The following is a 14,494-nucleotide window of genomic DNA, read 5'->3' as shown; positions in this document are numbered from 1 at the left end:
TTTTGCTTCACTTGTTTTTTGTGCTGTCTGTACCAGATTTGCTCACATGCTTCGTTGTTCGTTTTCTTTTTTGCTTACCACAGAATTACCATAAAATCTGCATCAACTACTTTGATGGAGATTTGGAATTTATGTGAGTTTTTTTTATTTTTATGCATGATTAAAACCATTTTCTGTAGCTCGGACTGTTTGTTTAAGATCGTCCTGCTGGAAGGTGAATATCCATTTCTTTTGGGGATATTCTTCACAGATTGGTGTTTTTTCAGCTCTATAAGCTCTGAGCAGCTACTCCACAGCATGATATTGCTACCACGTTGGTTTATGGTGTGCAGAATGCCACAGCATGTGCATCCAGACCAAAAAGTAAAATGGTGGTGCCATCTAGCCATAGTATCCTCTCTAATGTGGACATTTTGACCACTAACTTCCGAATTTTGCTCCATGTCCTCAATTACGTTTAGGTTTTGTGTATTCTTTGGTCTTAATGATGCTGTTTGAGATTAAATTACCACTAATAAGGAGAGGTAAGATTTCATTGAGGGGGATCAGAGTAAAGAGGACAACCTTTTCTTTTTGATTTGCCACTTTACAGATTGGTTTTTAACTCTTTGATCTCACCTGTATTAGAATAAAATAAGGAATGAAGAATTTTGGCTAAAAAGCTGGTGTTAAAGAGTGGAGCTACAGAGCTTGCATGGGTTTAATAATTTATTGCAGACTGAGCTAAGCTGACCTTGAAAAATCCCAGACTCTGTCACTAACCTGGCTGGGCTCATTCAGGCCAAGACAAGAAGATGGTGAGGAATGCTGATTCAAACCCACATGCATAATCCATTCAAAACCTTGTCCTTACATGTCTATTCTTATATAACGCTAATTACATTCTGCAGCAAAATATGTTCTGCTTTACTAGTTTTATTCATCTACTACCCAGGAAAGTAAGCACTTTGCCTTTTAAAATAACTCTAAATAGAAATTTCATACTAAATTAATATCATTAATTTAGTATGAAATGAGTTGTAGAATAAAAAAAAAACTACAGTGTGAGCTACTGACTATTTTGAAGGCAGGATAGACAGACACATGTTTTTCTGTATCAACATTTCACAATCCTATTTGTGAAGGTTTTATCTAGTAGAAAAAGAAATATGTAAACAGTTTTGATTGCAGCTGCTGGTTCACATGAAGTTTCAAAATACATTAGTAGCAAAAACAGTTTTAGCTGTGGTAACGATGAAAGAAACTGCAGGTGTGGCCTCAGCCTGTTTGGACGTCTGTGTCAGTTATTTTTTTCATTACTTTTTTTTTTTTGCATGTTTCCGTTGCACCGCAATGACAGGTTTCCCTCTAATGGTGCTAGCACATTTGGATCTGTCATTGTAATGTTTTACGTTTTTTCTGCACTAATGCACATGTGTTGTAATTCATATCCTGTTGAACTGCACTCACTTTTGATTTAGTCACACAAATAAATTAGATTTTCAGAAATCCTGATTTGCACAGTCCATGTTTATTGCAAAATCTCAGTTGTTTCTTGCTGCTCTGAAGTGAATCATTTAACGGCAACAACAGCGCTGCCAACACTGACTGGGAAAATATGCAGCCATGGACACACCATAGACCTGAGAACTGATACAAACCCAGATTGAGAGTTGATTGGTTTATCTTTGTGTGGCTCAGATAAAGTCTGTTTAGACTGTAGCTCAGGATTACCTCATCGACCCAGCTCTGTGGGGTCGAGGTAGAGGTAAAAACTGAAAATACTTTGCTGGTCTCTAACCTTGTGTATGTTTACACTGGCTTAATGAGTCCATTAGACACGGATATGATTAATCTCTAATGAATGAAGGGCATTGTCCCCACTAGCAGTACACCCAAACATAGAGAACTAGAATGGTTTTAGTCATTTGCTTTATTTATTTGTTGTATGAAAATTTTGGAGTTTTGTCGCCATGCTGCAGCTGTCATGTACACTGTTTGTATTGTGTGTGCAGGTGGTCAGCAGAGGAGAGGAGACTGTGTGGGTGTGTGTGGAAATTTGGCACACCTAAAGAAGGCAGCCTGCACACAACATGTTTTGCTTTTGTTTTGAATTTGGCTAGATTTGATTGATTGCATTAGGACTCTATTATCCCCATTCTTTGTCTGGAAAATGCATTACCTGTTGAGTTGTGGAGTGAGTAAGGTTCAAGAGTGAATCATTTTGAAGAGCTTATTGAACTACCTACCAAAATGTACCTCTTTTTTTCTTTCTTTTTCTCCATTTGTGATGTGAGATTTTGTTGTGAAATATGCTAACACAAAGTTCTCGCCACACTACTGGCTCCTCCAGTTAAGATTAATATTAGTAAAAAAAAATTCTTTTTTTTTGTTTTGTTTTTTTCTGCTGTCAGTCTCACTCAAACATTGAGATAAATTCAACCTTTAACTGTATTATTGTTTAGCGAGGGGAAAAAACATCCTAATGTGCTTACTTATTGTCACCTCTACCATTAATTAATTTTAGTGAAATATTTTTACATGAACTGTAATTTCTAGTTTACTTTTGTAAGATCACCCAAGTGCCAATGAAACTCTAAGGTAACATGAAAGATAATTCACTGGGATATACTGTAAATACAACATGAAACAGATAGGACTCCAGAATATTAGAAATCTTGAGATAACCAGATCGGTTGTGATAGGGCTGCTCTGTTACTCATGTGCTTTGAAACCTCTCTGTGACTTTCAGCATCTTGGGCACTGTAAAGTGCCTAAGTGTTTGTATCTACTGCTGTGAGATGCAACCCAATTAGTTAAATATTACACTGGCACGCAAAGTGTGAACTCATGTCACAGCCAACAATTACTGCGCTACAAACACCCTCTTGTGTTGCTATATATACAATAAGTTATGCATTTCTAAACATGAAGCTCATTTTGCTTGGTTACGGGCCGCCAGGTTGGATGAGGACCCAATCTTATATTTTCTCCATGAACTTTTAGAAGGCTACCAGATTTCCAGAAGACCTTTTAGATTTCCGTGTGCCACAAAAAGAAGTATTTTCTGAGTCGGTATTAAAAATGTATATTTGTAAGGTTTGCTGATGTTAACTGAAACTATTAAAAAATTTGATCTTTGGTGATATGGGACTAAGCTTAAGCTGAACAAACACATTCCTGGTGGATTTGGTGTAAAACACCGCTGATACAATAAGAAGTCTTTGAAAGTGTTTGAATGAGGCTTTCATTTATAAAAGTTGAGTACAGACATGGGTTTTCTATGGCTTGAATGAATCACAATGGGCCACATTCTTAACTGATTTAATCTATTCTCAAACCAAGTACACAAATTGAACTTTATAGCTTTGCTTTTAAGCTTGCACACTCAGTCAATGGTGTGCTGAGCCGAGTAATTGTGATCTGGGATTTGAAGCGCCGTAAACAGGATGGGCTGGCACTCTTCTATTCCCTTGTGAAATCCGTCACAGGACAATAAGCAGGTCCTGCGTAGAGGAAGAGCAGCCCTCTGAGGAAAGTTTGCTTATTGTCATTCACCGAGCCTCATTAGCCGCTGGACATATTTAGCAAACAGTGATGGCTAGCTGCCGGGTTCTGGTGACACGTAGATACTGAGATGAGACAGTTGCAGAGTGAGGAGGAGTGAGCTGCCATTCCCAAGTAAGTTCCAGCTAATTTGGATTGGTTGTATCCAGATGGAAGGTCAGAATTAGCATAATGTTTTTTGTTTCTACCTGTAGTGTTTAGTGGAGTTTGTTTTATTCTAACTAGTTTTATAATGACTGTTTGGCTAAGTAATGAGGTAGCGGTGAAAACATACATAATTTCCACATCTCTTGCCTGTACTGGTTTTATTTGCTAATAATCTGAGGACTCTATCTAAAATGAAGCAAACCTATTTCCAAATCACCTACTAATAAAACTACTACATCTGCTTTTAGTCAGAATTCTAGAAACTCCCATCATTTTCTATTTTAAAAGATTGTCTTCTAATAATATATCATCTCAGTTCAGTTTAGTTTCAGTAAAAGAATTGCAAAACGATTACATCAAACAATTACATTACCTTAAAAAAACAAATTACATCACTAAATGTTTGATGATAAGCAACATTGCCCAGTATTTTTCCTTGTCTTGACAATAGATGGCACAAAAAGCGATTCTTCTGATTACAATTGAAATTAAATTCAGTTTATTTACATTGTGGTAGTTCACATAATGCAAAAGTTATCTTAAGGAGTTAAGTATTTGTTTTTCCTAAAACCAGTTCAGATGGTTTTACTTTCTATTGGCTTAGTTTAACTAATGGTGTCCCTCAGGGACTGGTCTTAAAATCATACTTTTTATTTTCTGTCAGTCATGAAAAAACTAATATCAGCACTGTAAATGTACTTTTTTAAGCTGATGAAACAGTCATGGTTACCTCAATGGTTCTCAATGCATAGTGCTTAAATAATTAGTAAGCACTAAATGCATTAGGCAGTTCTTTGTGGTTAGCATTTTACATGCAGTGATATTTCAATAATGATACATTTGCAAGGAATTGTAGGACCCAGACCTTTTCACAAATGCCTTATCTGTAAATGCAGATAGAACATTGTGGAAAGCTAAAATTGAATTCTTACTAGGAGCTTTAAGGCCTCCTTGTAAGAAAATCATCACAGTGGTTTGGTTCGCTTTTAAAAGTGGAGTGTGAACTTACACAACTTCATCTGGTTATGTTTAAATTTCTCTCCTGAACACAGTTCAGTCTCCTGAACTGTGCAGGTGCGAAAGTAACTCAAGTCACTTAATCTGTCGTCAGTCAGCACTTCAGAGGATTTAATGATTTATTGTGTGTCTCTGTACAAATACTTGGGCTTTTTTCTTAATGATTCACTTTGATTTACCTTTCATATTCTGAGTTTTCCTGTTTTCAAATTGATTCCTGTTATCCTTACAAGGACAAAAGAGGTGTGTTGTTCCTACATTTATGTCTGTAGTGGATTATGGTGAGGTGATTTATGCACTGACATTAAAGGTTCCATTAAATGGATACTGTTTATGTCATTGAGATTCATTACAAAAACTCCCACATCATTATGTGCTTTCCTTGTGTTGAGCTAGAGAGATTAAGACAGTGGAATATTTTTGATTTATGCAGCTTTATGGACCACCTGCCTTCATTTCTTCAGAGCCTCTACCTTCATCTGTGGTGGCAATTATAGTCTCCAGACCCAGAATGTCTAGATTTAGTATATATATAATAAAATTTAAAAAAATAATAATAATTAAAAAAAAAAGAAAAAAAAACTGTATATATACAGTATATATACAGTATATATATATAATAATGTGTGTGTTTATTGGCAACCCTCATGACTGCTATCCAGTACGTTTGCTTTTTCAGTTCCAGACCCTGTTTTGTCTTGTATTTAGAGTTTGTCCCTTTTTCCAGTGTTTTTACTCAGCCTGAAGCCACTGTTACTCTCTGCTTTGATGAGTCATACAGCGATAAATGAATCTGACAGAAGAAAATAAACACATACTTGACAACCTTCAGTAGGGAGCGAGGATCCACACATCATTTCAAACACATTTATCTCCAGCTGGGCGCGTCCTTCATGTTTTGATAGATTGCCGGTGTCAAATTTGGTCAGATAAACACATAGCTATGTTCAAAATGCTTTACTGCTGAAATACTGCTCAACAAAGCAACAGTTTGCAAGTGTCTTTTTTTTTTTTAAAAATCATGCACGTCTTATGTCTTGTGTCTCTGCGAAGCCTTGATTTTGAATCTTTCCAGTACTGTACATCATGTGGGTGTGGATCCCAAAGATTCCTTTCCAGCCAGCCAGGACACAAGGTGGTCAGCTGACGGTTGCTATGCAACTATGAGGAACTTGAAAATTGACTCCCTCTGCTGTGACACAAAATAACTTCCAAAACAGTATTTCCTGGAGGAAAAACTGAGCTTACTCTGAGAAAGACTTCTGCATAGGAAACAAAACCATTTTATCGTCAGTAATTTTGTGCATAAGGATAGGAAGCCATTTCAGTAGCGGCTGAAACCCTATTGTCTCTCTCTGGCTATTTAAATTTTTAGAAGGGTCACACTCACTCTGTTAACCGCTATGGTGCAACAGTTATTTATGAATGAAACCACAATCATCTGTTTTGCACATTTTGTTTTTTCAAATATTTGTAAGTTTCAGTTTATAGATTGCTTTCTCCTTTTTTTAACATGTTCTGACTCAAAAAGTTGGAACTGCTACTCCTTCACCAGGCGTCTGACTTTTTGCTGTTGATACTGTCCTCAGTTGAGAAAACTATTGCTCACCGTGGCGTGTTGTCCCAAACAGAGATACAAATCTGACGGGAAGCCTCCTCTGGCTGGAAAATTGTCCAACAAAAGGGACATGATGTTTTTTCACTTTGAAGCTCAACGGTTTCTAATTGAAGGTTGTCCGACACATTAGTTGGTTCCACATTAAATGGGTTTACAATCATGTTGGGTTACTCTTTGTTTATTTTTCACATTATAAAATGGTTCAAACACATGGATAAGTTCAGCATGTAGCAGCTCTGCTGCGACATTTATGTATTCCTTCATAAACTCTTCCTCTTTATAAGGGTTCAACTTAGGAGCTATTAATTAACTCACTAAGCATGTTGTCTCCTCTGATCTGTGGTCTTATGAACTCTGATTGTTTAACTTCCAAACGCTTATAAAGCATAATAACTTTTATCAGACCACATCAGCTCCTCCAGTTTTACTTGTTACTTCAGTGATGCTTTTAAATTGTTAGATTTACATCTGATCCAATGCTGCTGGACTTTGTGACTTCAGGATTTAGGAGATGTACAAGAGACGAATGAAGTATTTTAAGTCTAAAATTGGTGCTGCTCCAGATTGGCTGTATTCATCATTGTCAGCCACTTCCCGCAAACTAAACACATGTTTTATGCTTTTCATGTCAACAAAGGATATTTGTTGGCCCAGGTCTCTTGAAAAATGCAGCATTTAGTATCCTCTTGTCTTTCTCGCAGTTGCCATGATCAACACAAGATCCTTACCCTGGTGTATTCATTTTATCATAAAAATGTCCTTCGGCGTTTTAATTTTTCATTTCAATTAAAATTTTTATGGTTGCACATAAGTTTATTCTGAAACCTTTACCTTTTTGTTTACAATACAGTGTATTTTAGCTGCTAAAGCTTCATGATTAGTGGTTTATGTTGAGAAACATTTGTTTCATTCCACTAATCTGCAGTATGTGTTAAAGTTTTAAAAATATACCTTTAACTATGAGGCTGACAAATTTCCATGATAGAAATTTGTCCTCTTTTGGGTCGTCAGTAAATGCTGCCTTTTTGTTTCAAAACTTGATTCAGTACAATTGTGTGCTGCTTTTCAGTACAGCTGCATTAGAGTGTAGCTGTTTTACTACTGAAGACTTTTTGATAATGGGTACGGTTTATTTTAGCACAATTTCTGTTTTAATATGTCTGACTGTATGCAGTTGCTCATCCCTTCTCTGAACTGCAGTCTGCTCTTTCTCTAGTAGTCTATTTCTAAAAACAGATTATTATATTAGATTTTGACCTAAAAGGTAATGCTGCTCAACTTTGTGACTGCTGGATTTCAGAGATACAAAAAAGATAGCTAAAGCAGTTGGAGTCTAAAATTGGGAGAACTAGCCCACAAACACGACTTCCTCATCTGTGCAACTATTTAGATGCCTGTTTGGTTGTCGTTGTGTATAAATAATTTAAATAATCTTAATTTTCTGGTGTTAAATAAATCTTGTTATTCGTGTTACTTTCTTGGTGCTTACAGGTGACCGTTTTCCTCCAATCTCATTAAGGGTTTGTTTTTATCCATCTCCCTGTTGCAGGTGACCCTGAGAGAGTGACAGATGTGTGCCACTGTGGAGAACCAGTTACATCTCCCTGCGGAGATTTGATTTCCTGGGCGCTCAGGTAGGCACACTGAAGTCTTTAACACATTTATATTATGTCGATTACATTCCTTTCTAGCACTCCTATCTTTATTTTTCAGCTTTTTCAGCATTCCTAATAAGTTTTAAATTATACATGGAAAATGTCAACATTTTCAGGATGCAGTTATTGTGAGGAAGATGAGCCCCAAAGGGCATTGCTAAAGAAGTTAACTGTCCACACAGTTCTGTATGCAAACAAAATAGCAGAAAGTGGAGTGGAAAGAAAAAATGTGGTAGAAAAAGCCTCACAGCCAACAGACTTGAGAACAAGGTGAAGACTATCAAGAGGATTATGATATTAAGAATTTGGAGGAGCTTCACAAGGTGTACCCTGTAGTTGTGTTTATAGCTTCAGACTTGTTTCTGCAGATTTTCCTTTCACAACTACATTTGGGCATCACACATATGTAACATATATAACACATATAACATCTGCTGAGATATGCTAAGGGGATTCCAGACTACAGGACATGTCCAACCAACTAAAAGACAACTGTCCCCAATTAATGCAGACTTTCCCCAAGTGGGAGTCCTGGGCTAGACCAGAAATCAAGAGGTATGACTCCAGGGTAAGGAAAGAGGAATTGACAGTTGGATAAGTAAACACTTGACATATTACTAATAAATCTGTGTAATATTTGAATTTCATTTTAGAATTTAGTTAATGATATAAAATATCTTTTTGAAGATATTCTCATTTCTCGAAATGCATCTGTTTACTGAAAGATAATGTGAAGTAAAATAGTAGCAGTAAAACTGAAACAAACTATTATCTTCAGTTTGAATCAATAATTATTTCAATGCAAGTGAAAATGTAGAAGCACAAAATTGTTTCTTTTGCACTAAAGAAAATATTAAATGGAAAGTGGCTTCCGGAGAGACCTCAATATACCTGACTTAATTACTGCGTTCTGCGTCTGAGAGCGATTTAATCTAAATTGTTTGAACAAAATGAACAGTTGCCGCTGCCGTGGAGTCACTTGACTGCTGTTCTCATGGTGACTGATAAGCCTGCGCTGCCGTTGGCAAATTTCATCTCCGTGCTTTTCTGAGGGCTTGACAGACCAGAGGAAATGAATGAGTCAGCCTTTCATGAAGACTTGAACACTCTGACTAAATGGAGGCTTTCAGTTCGCAGACTCCACATTTAGGAGCTGTACTCACACAAGAAAGATTCCACTCGTTGATATTATTGTAATGTTTATGCTTTTACAGCCCACCAACTCCTCTGAGCTTCTTTTGTATCACTTTCTTTCTTATTTGCACCATGTTGAGTTTTGCATAATTTATTATGTTTGATTTAAGGTTTAACCTCTACTGTAAATACTAATGGGACAGACCTACATGTCTAAGAAGTCCTTTAGGGCATGTTTAATATTTGCTTTTGGATGTGGATTTAAATTTGCATTAGTCCACTCACTGTTCATTTAGGAACAAAGGCCAAAGTCTCCTCTGGCAGATGCTGAACCAGTATGTATAACTAATGCACATAGATTGTGTCGGAAAGAAAATTACTTACAAAAATTTAACTACTTAACAGGTAAGAAAAGTTTAAAGTAATTTTTTATGTAATTTATATAGAATGAGCACTTTTTATTTTGTGAGCCTTCTTAGACTACAGAAATAGGAGTACCAGCAAAGGGTTAATTTCAGCAAATCAATTTTAAAAGTAATATATTTTAGAATTTCTTTACAAATATTGAGCCGCAATTTATTTCTGTTGATTATTATGACTAAGTCTTACAGTTAAACCCCAAGATTCAGTTTTTCAGAGAATTGTTTGACTTACACTATCAGAGAAAAACTGCTGACTTGATAGCCACTGACAAACTCCACAAGGAGGTTAAGTCACAAATGGCTATACCCAGAGAAGCTGGTTGTTCAGGCTGTTGTATAGAAGCATAATGGAAAAATATGTTCAAAGGAAAAAGTGTATTAATGATGATTTAGAGAGCTATGTCAGCTGCTGAAGTTTTATCAGATACAGAGTCAGCTCAGCCATCTACCAGGAGATTTTACAGCACTTCATTCTTCCCTGTGCAGACAGCTTTATGGAGATGAGGATTTCATTTTGCAGCAGATCCTGGCACCTGCCCACATTGGTAAAGGTTTAACGACCAGGGTATCGCTGTTCTTGGCTGGCTGACGAACTCAACCATCTATTGAGCTCACATAGTACTTGATAAAATTAAGTGAAATAAAAGCTTAAAATTTTACGTTTTTTGGGGTCTGTTATCTAAATAATCTATGATGTCACTTTTTGAATGGAGTTTCTGAAATAAATTAACACTGACATAATATTCCAACATTTGCATACAAGCTGTCAGTACTTTTAATTTTACTGTTTCACACGATTTTCTCTTAGTCGTAATTTTTACCATTAAATGTTCGGGGATTTACATGTTCCACGCTACTTTCATTTCATGGTGTAGATAGAAAGTTTGAAGCATTTCCTTTTGTTTTAGTCACATCCTCAAAGAAATTTAATCAAATTAATATTAAAAACACATAGTCAATGTAAAAGTTTTTCAAAGCCATTTGTTCAGTGGATGGTGGAAAGGTCTTTGGAAAAAAAGCAGACTTTGTTCCTGTGAGTTTATTTTTCTCATAAACTTTGTGTCAACTGGGTGAGCATCAATGGAACGTCATGTTCTAGTCTTTTAAAGGTACAAGGCCAAACATTATCTGAGTCATTTATGCACTTTCACAAACTGTTCCTGAAACCACTTGTTTGTTTTCTGGGTGTCATGTGTTCATGTTTAACTGGAAACCTTCACACTTGAGATCCTGTGCAGCTCCCTGTCATGATTACTTTGTATTTTCTGTTACCATCTTTTCCTCTGTCCTGTCTCGTCTCTCAGCCTACACATACTGATAAAACGGTAGACTTTCCACGCTTTTCTTCACACATTCATATTTGATGAAGCTGCTTTGTCGCAGAGAACCCAGATTGGCCAGGCAGGCAGATGTGGTGTGCCTGATGGTGTCGTCTCTGTGTATGGTGTGAAACGCTTAGTCCACTGACGCATGTGTACGTCAGAGAGCCCTCAAACTTAGCACATTTTCTGCACTATGGAGACTCAGCTTTAACAAATGAGATTAAACAGGAGTGTATTTATGTAATCGCTAAAAGTAGTAGTTATAACTTTCACTGTATTTGTAGTTTTAAAATGTTTGATGCAAGAATGTGGATCTTAACTGTCTTGGGATTGTTCTTTTGCTAGAAATCTAAAAGTGAGAGTCTATTTATAAAACTCTTCTCCTGCATATTGAGTACTGTGAGCCCAAAATATATTTAAAACATATTCATGATTTGTCATAATTTTTATTTGTAGATGTGTTGAACCATCTGATCCTGACCTTTTATTTTGTAGAATGATTACATGTTTGAAGACACCATTACAAATTTAAGATCAAGGGTTATTGATGTTTTTCAGTCTTGTCTTGATAAGCAAGCTTTAAAAAATCTACAGTCAATTCTTCCTATGTCAAGCACATAATGACTTGCTCATTTCCTGTTATCTGTCTCTGATTGGCTAATCAGTCTTTATGTCGACTCCTTCCCCAGTAAATGCTGACAGTCAAGGTGCTGAGTTCTGAGACTCAGATGGCAAACACTGAACCAGAGAACCATCCTGATCAATCTGTTAAAACTCTGCTGTCATAAATGTTTTTGTTTGTATTGTATGCTATGCTACATCCGTAAAATTCATGCAAGATGTTTGTCTTTCTTTACCTTCGTATCACCTGATTACAAATCTGAATTGAGTAACGGCTGTTCTGAAAGGGTAAAGAATCTACCCTTCTTGCTTTAAGCTTAATACCAGTGTTTGAAGCAAAACAGCGTAGAAAAGCTTGAGAGCTTTTGCAATTTCACCTTCAACTTGAATTGATAGGACCTAATAGTTAATGTAGTCACATCATTAGCCTGTCAGTGATTACAAGCTTCACTGGCCGTCTGCCATTACATAATCAAATTTTGTCTGTTGGGCTCAATGGCTCATCACCTTTAGTCTGCATTCTGTCACATTATCCCGTGAAAGATCATTGTCAGTGTTCACTGCCTCAGTACAGCAGTATACACAAACTCCCAGACTCTGGTCATGCCTTTTATGGGATTCATGTTATTTTTCTTTAGATAAAAATAAGAAAATATTTTCCATTGGATGAGACCTGAGGTAGAGATGTTTTTGTGCTCTGTGTTGAGTCTTATTTTAGCATCTAGACGCTGAGAACAGGAACAGGGATAATGGTGTATTGGAATATGTTTGGAATACTGTTTTGTATTTATATTTATAGATCATTGAATTAAAAAAAGAGCAGCATTTCAATATATTTTTATTTACAGGCGAATTGCATATCCTATTTCCATCCATGTTTTAGCTAATTGTCTGTCTTCCACCCGTTTATCCATAACCAGCTAGCTAGCTTTCTATTAGTATCTTTATTGTCCAATCATTTGCCATTAGTTTACTTATCTTTGTCCACTGTTTCATCTATTTATCCATCCATCCTTACAATCAGCCCTTTTATGTCAGCTTGCATATTTAAAGTTTGGTTTCTTTGGAAATAGTGAACATCTAAGCCGAGGCTGGTGTTGTTTTTGGAAAAACAACATCAGCTTACAAATCACACAAAAACTACTACGCTTAATGAGACAAGTTGTAAACAACAAAACCAAACCCAAGCTTGGCCAGCCAAAACATGAACTGTCATATGAAATATTCATAAAATGTCTGTAGTGACTAAGTCCTATGCTTAAATGTTACTGGTTGCTGATTGTTTGTTGGTACTGGTAGGCTTTGTTTTTACATGCACAGAATCAAAGTTCACTGTGTCAGTCTTCATCACAATCATTTGAATGTCCTAAGGTTTACAACATCTGTCTATTTTGCCGTTTCTATTTAGAACAAAGAAATAAGGCAACTCTAGACTAAGCACAGTAGAACCCTCTTTGCTCTCATCACCTGAACAGATTTACACTTTAAATACCTTTAAATAACCCCTCACCTGCTTCCACCGTAATCTGTACACAACATGAAATTCGACCCCTAGCGGTGATAAAGATGGAATAACAAGAAACATGGCTCCTATGATCTCTCATAAGTTTGTGTGTTGAAGTGACCTGTTATGCAACAATGTTTTGAGCATCAACAATCTTGGACAGCCAAGCCATAACAATTATGGCTTGGCTTAGAAACTGTTATTGTTTCTAAGTATTACTCTCTGGATGTGCTTAACATGACTCACAATTTAAAACGATTACTCGTTGGCAGTTAACATTTATTTACTTTCACTAATTTTCAGTTGTCCACTATGGCAGGTTGATTATAATCACAGTGAGAAAGATTTGCTGTAGTGGTGCACTCATATTTTGAAAGGCAGTTAGATTATACACCACTAACAGGTAATTGCAATCCTGGGTATTATTTCTCCTTTGTGAATCTGTCTCCTTGAGAGCCCTTTGATTCTTTCTAAATTAAACTCTGCTTTGTCCTGCATCATAGCTGAATAAATAATTCAAATCAGTCATCAGGGTATTCACTTGGGTTGAAAATTATATTGCATCTTCCTCAGCAGGGAAATAAGGGGCTAAAATCACATCTCCAGATTGGGCAATCTTCTGGCGATGGTGTTCTGTCACCTTCACTTCTTTTTTGTGACTGTATTTCCAATCACTGCCTCTCTCTGTCCACCAGGCATCCAGGAGGGGGGTCTCTGAAAAATATGCTGGGTTCAGAGCGAGGTGTTGTTGAAGAATGGCTCTCCGAATTCAAGGTAAAGCCCTCCTCCTCTGTGGCGCATCTCATGAGTCATGATGAAATGTGTCCTTCAGGCTGTTTCTCAGAGAAACAGCAATATGTAGGCCTGTCACAATAACAAATTTTGCAGAACGATTCATTGTCTCAAAAATTATTGCGATAAACGATAATATTGTTTGAAGACCTTTTTACACTGATTAAATGGAAATGACGTAATAATGCATGCGATTTCCTGCCAAAGATAGATACACTTTATTTTCAAAAGAACACTTAACACTGGAACTGATAAACAAAATAAACAAAATCAAAAATTAAATGGATTCTCAGTCTCCATTAATAAAAAATGTACTTGAATAAAACCTAAAGCCATTTGTGGCTTTAGGTTTGCCAAATTGGAAATAAGTACTGCATTCAACCAAAAGAGTGCAGATTATGAAGTCTATATAGTATATTGCCCTTCAGTAATAATTAGATATAAATAGAGAAGATGGGCACATCCGACTACATGACGCAATAGTTCACACTACACGATTTTTCCCCTATTTTCCCTTGACGACAATCTTAGAACGTCAGCCGTTCTAAGATTGTCGCTTACGATTTTGTAACCAATCATGCTGTAGTGTGTGGTGGGTTATGGTAGATTGTTGCTCTGATCCAAATCAGGGGTTTTTCCCGCCTGGGAGCTGCTGAATGCGACAGGCAGCCAATCAGAAAGCGTGGATTTTTTCCACGCTGTCTGAGGGGAAATTA

The 14,494-nt window shown here is 36.6% G+C and overlaps 1 protein-coding gene across 4 annotated transcripts in view; it reads left to right on the top strand.

The window, feature by feature from the left end:
- The window catches only part of LOC114147947 (protein FAM126B), a 51,288-nt gene that overhangs the window by 12,232 nt on the left and 24,562 nt on the right, over positions 1-14,494 (top strand). For all 4 annotated transcript variants that reach the window (XM_028022769.1, XM_028022768.1, XM_028022770.1 and 1 more), the window contains 2 exons: positions 7,878-7,962; positions 13,682-13,760. In XM_028022769.1, the coding sequence (XP_027878570.1) occupies positions 13,710-13,760 (51 nt within the window). In that variant the 5' untranslated portion in view covers positions 7,878-7,962; positions 13,682-13,709. The remainder of the gene's footprint in view (positions 1-7,877; positions 7,963-13,681; positions 13,761-14,494) is intronic.

Source organism: Xiphophorus couchianus, chromosome 7 (genome assembly GCF_001444195.1).
Source record: "Xiphophorus couchianus chromosome 7, X_couchianus-1.0, whole genome shotgun sequence".
In the NCBI taxonomy this organism is placed as follows: Eukaryota; Metazoa; Chordata; class Actinopteri; order Cyprinodontiformes; family Poeciliidae; genus Xiphophorus; species Xiphophorus couchianus.
This window is presented reverse-complemented; position numbering and strand designations above follow the sequence as displayed.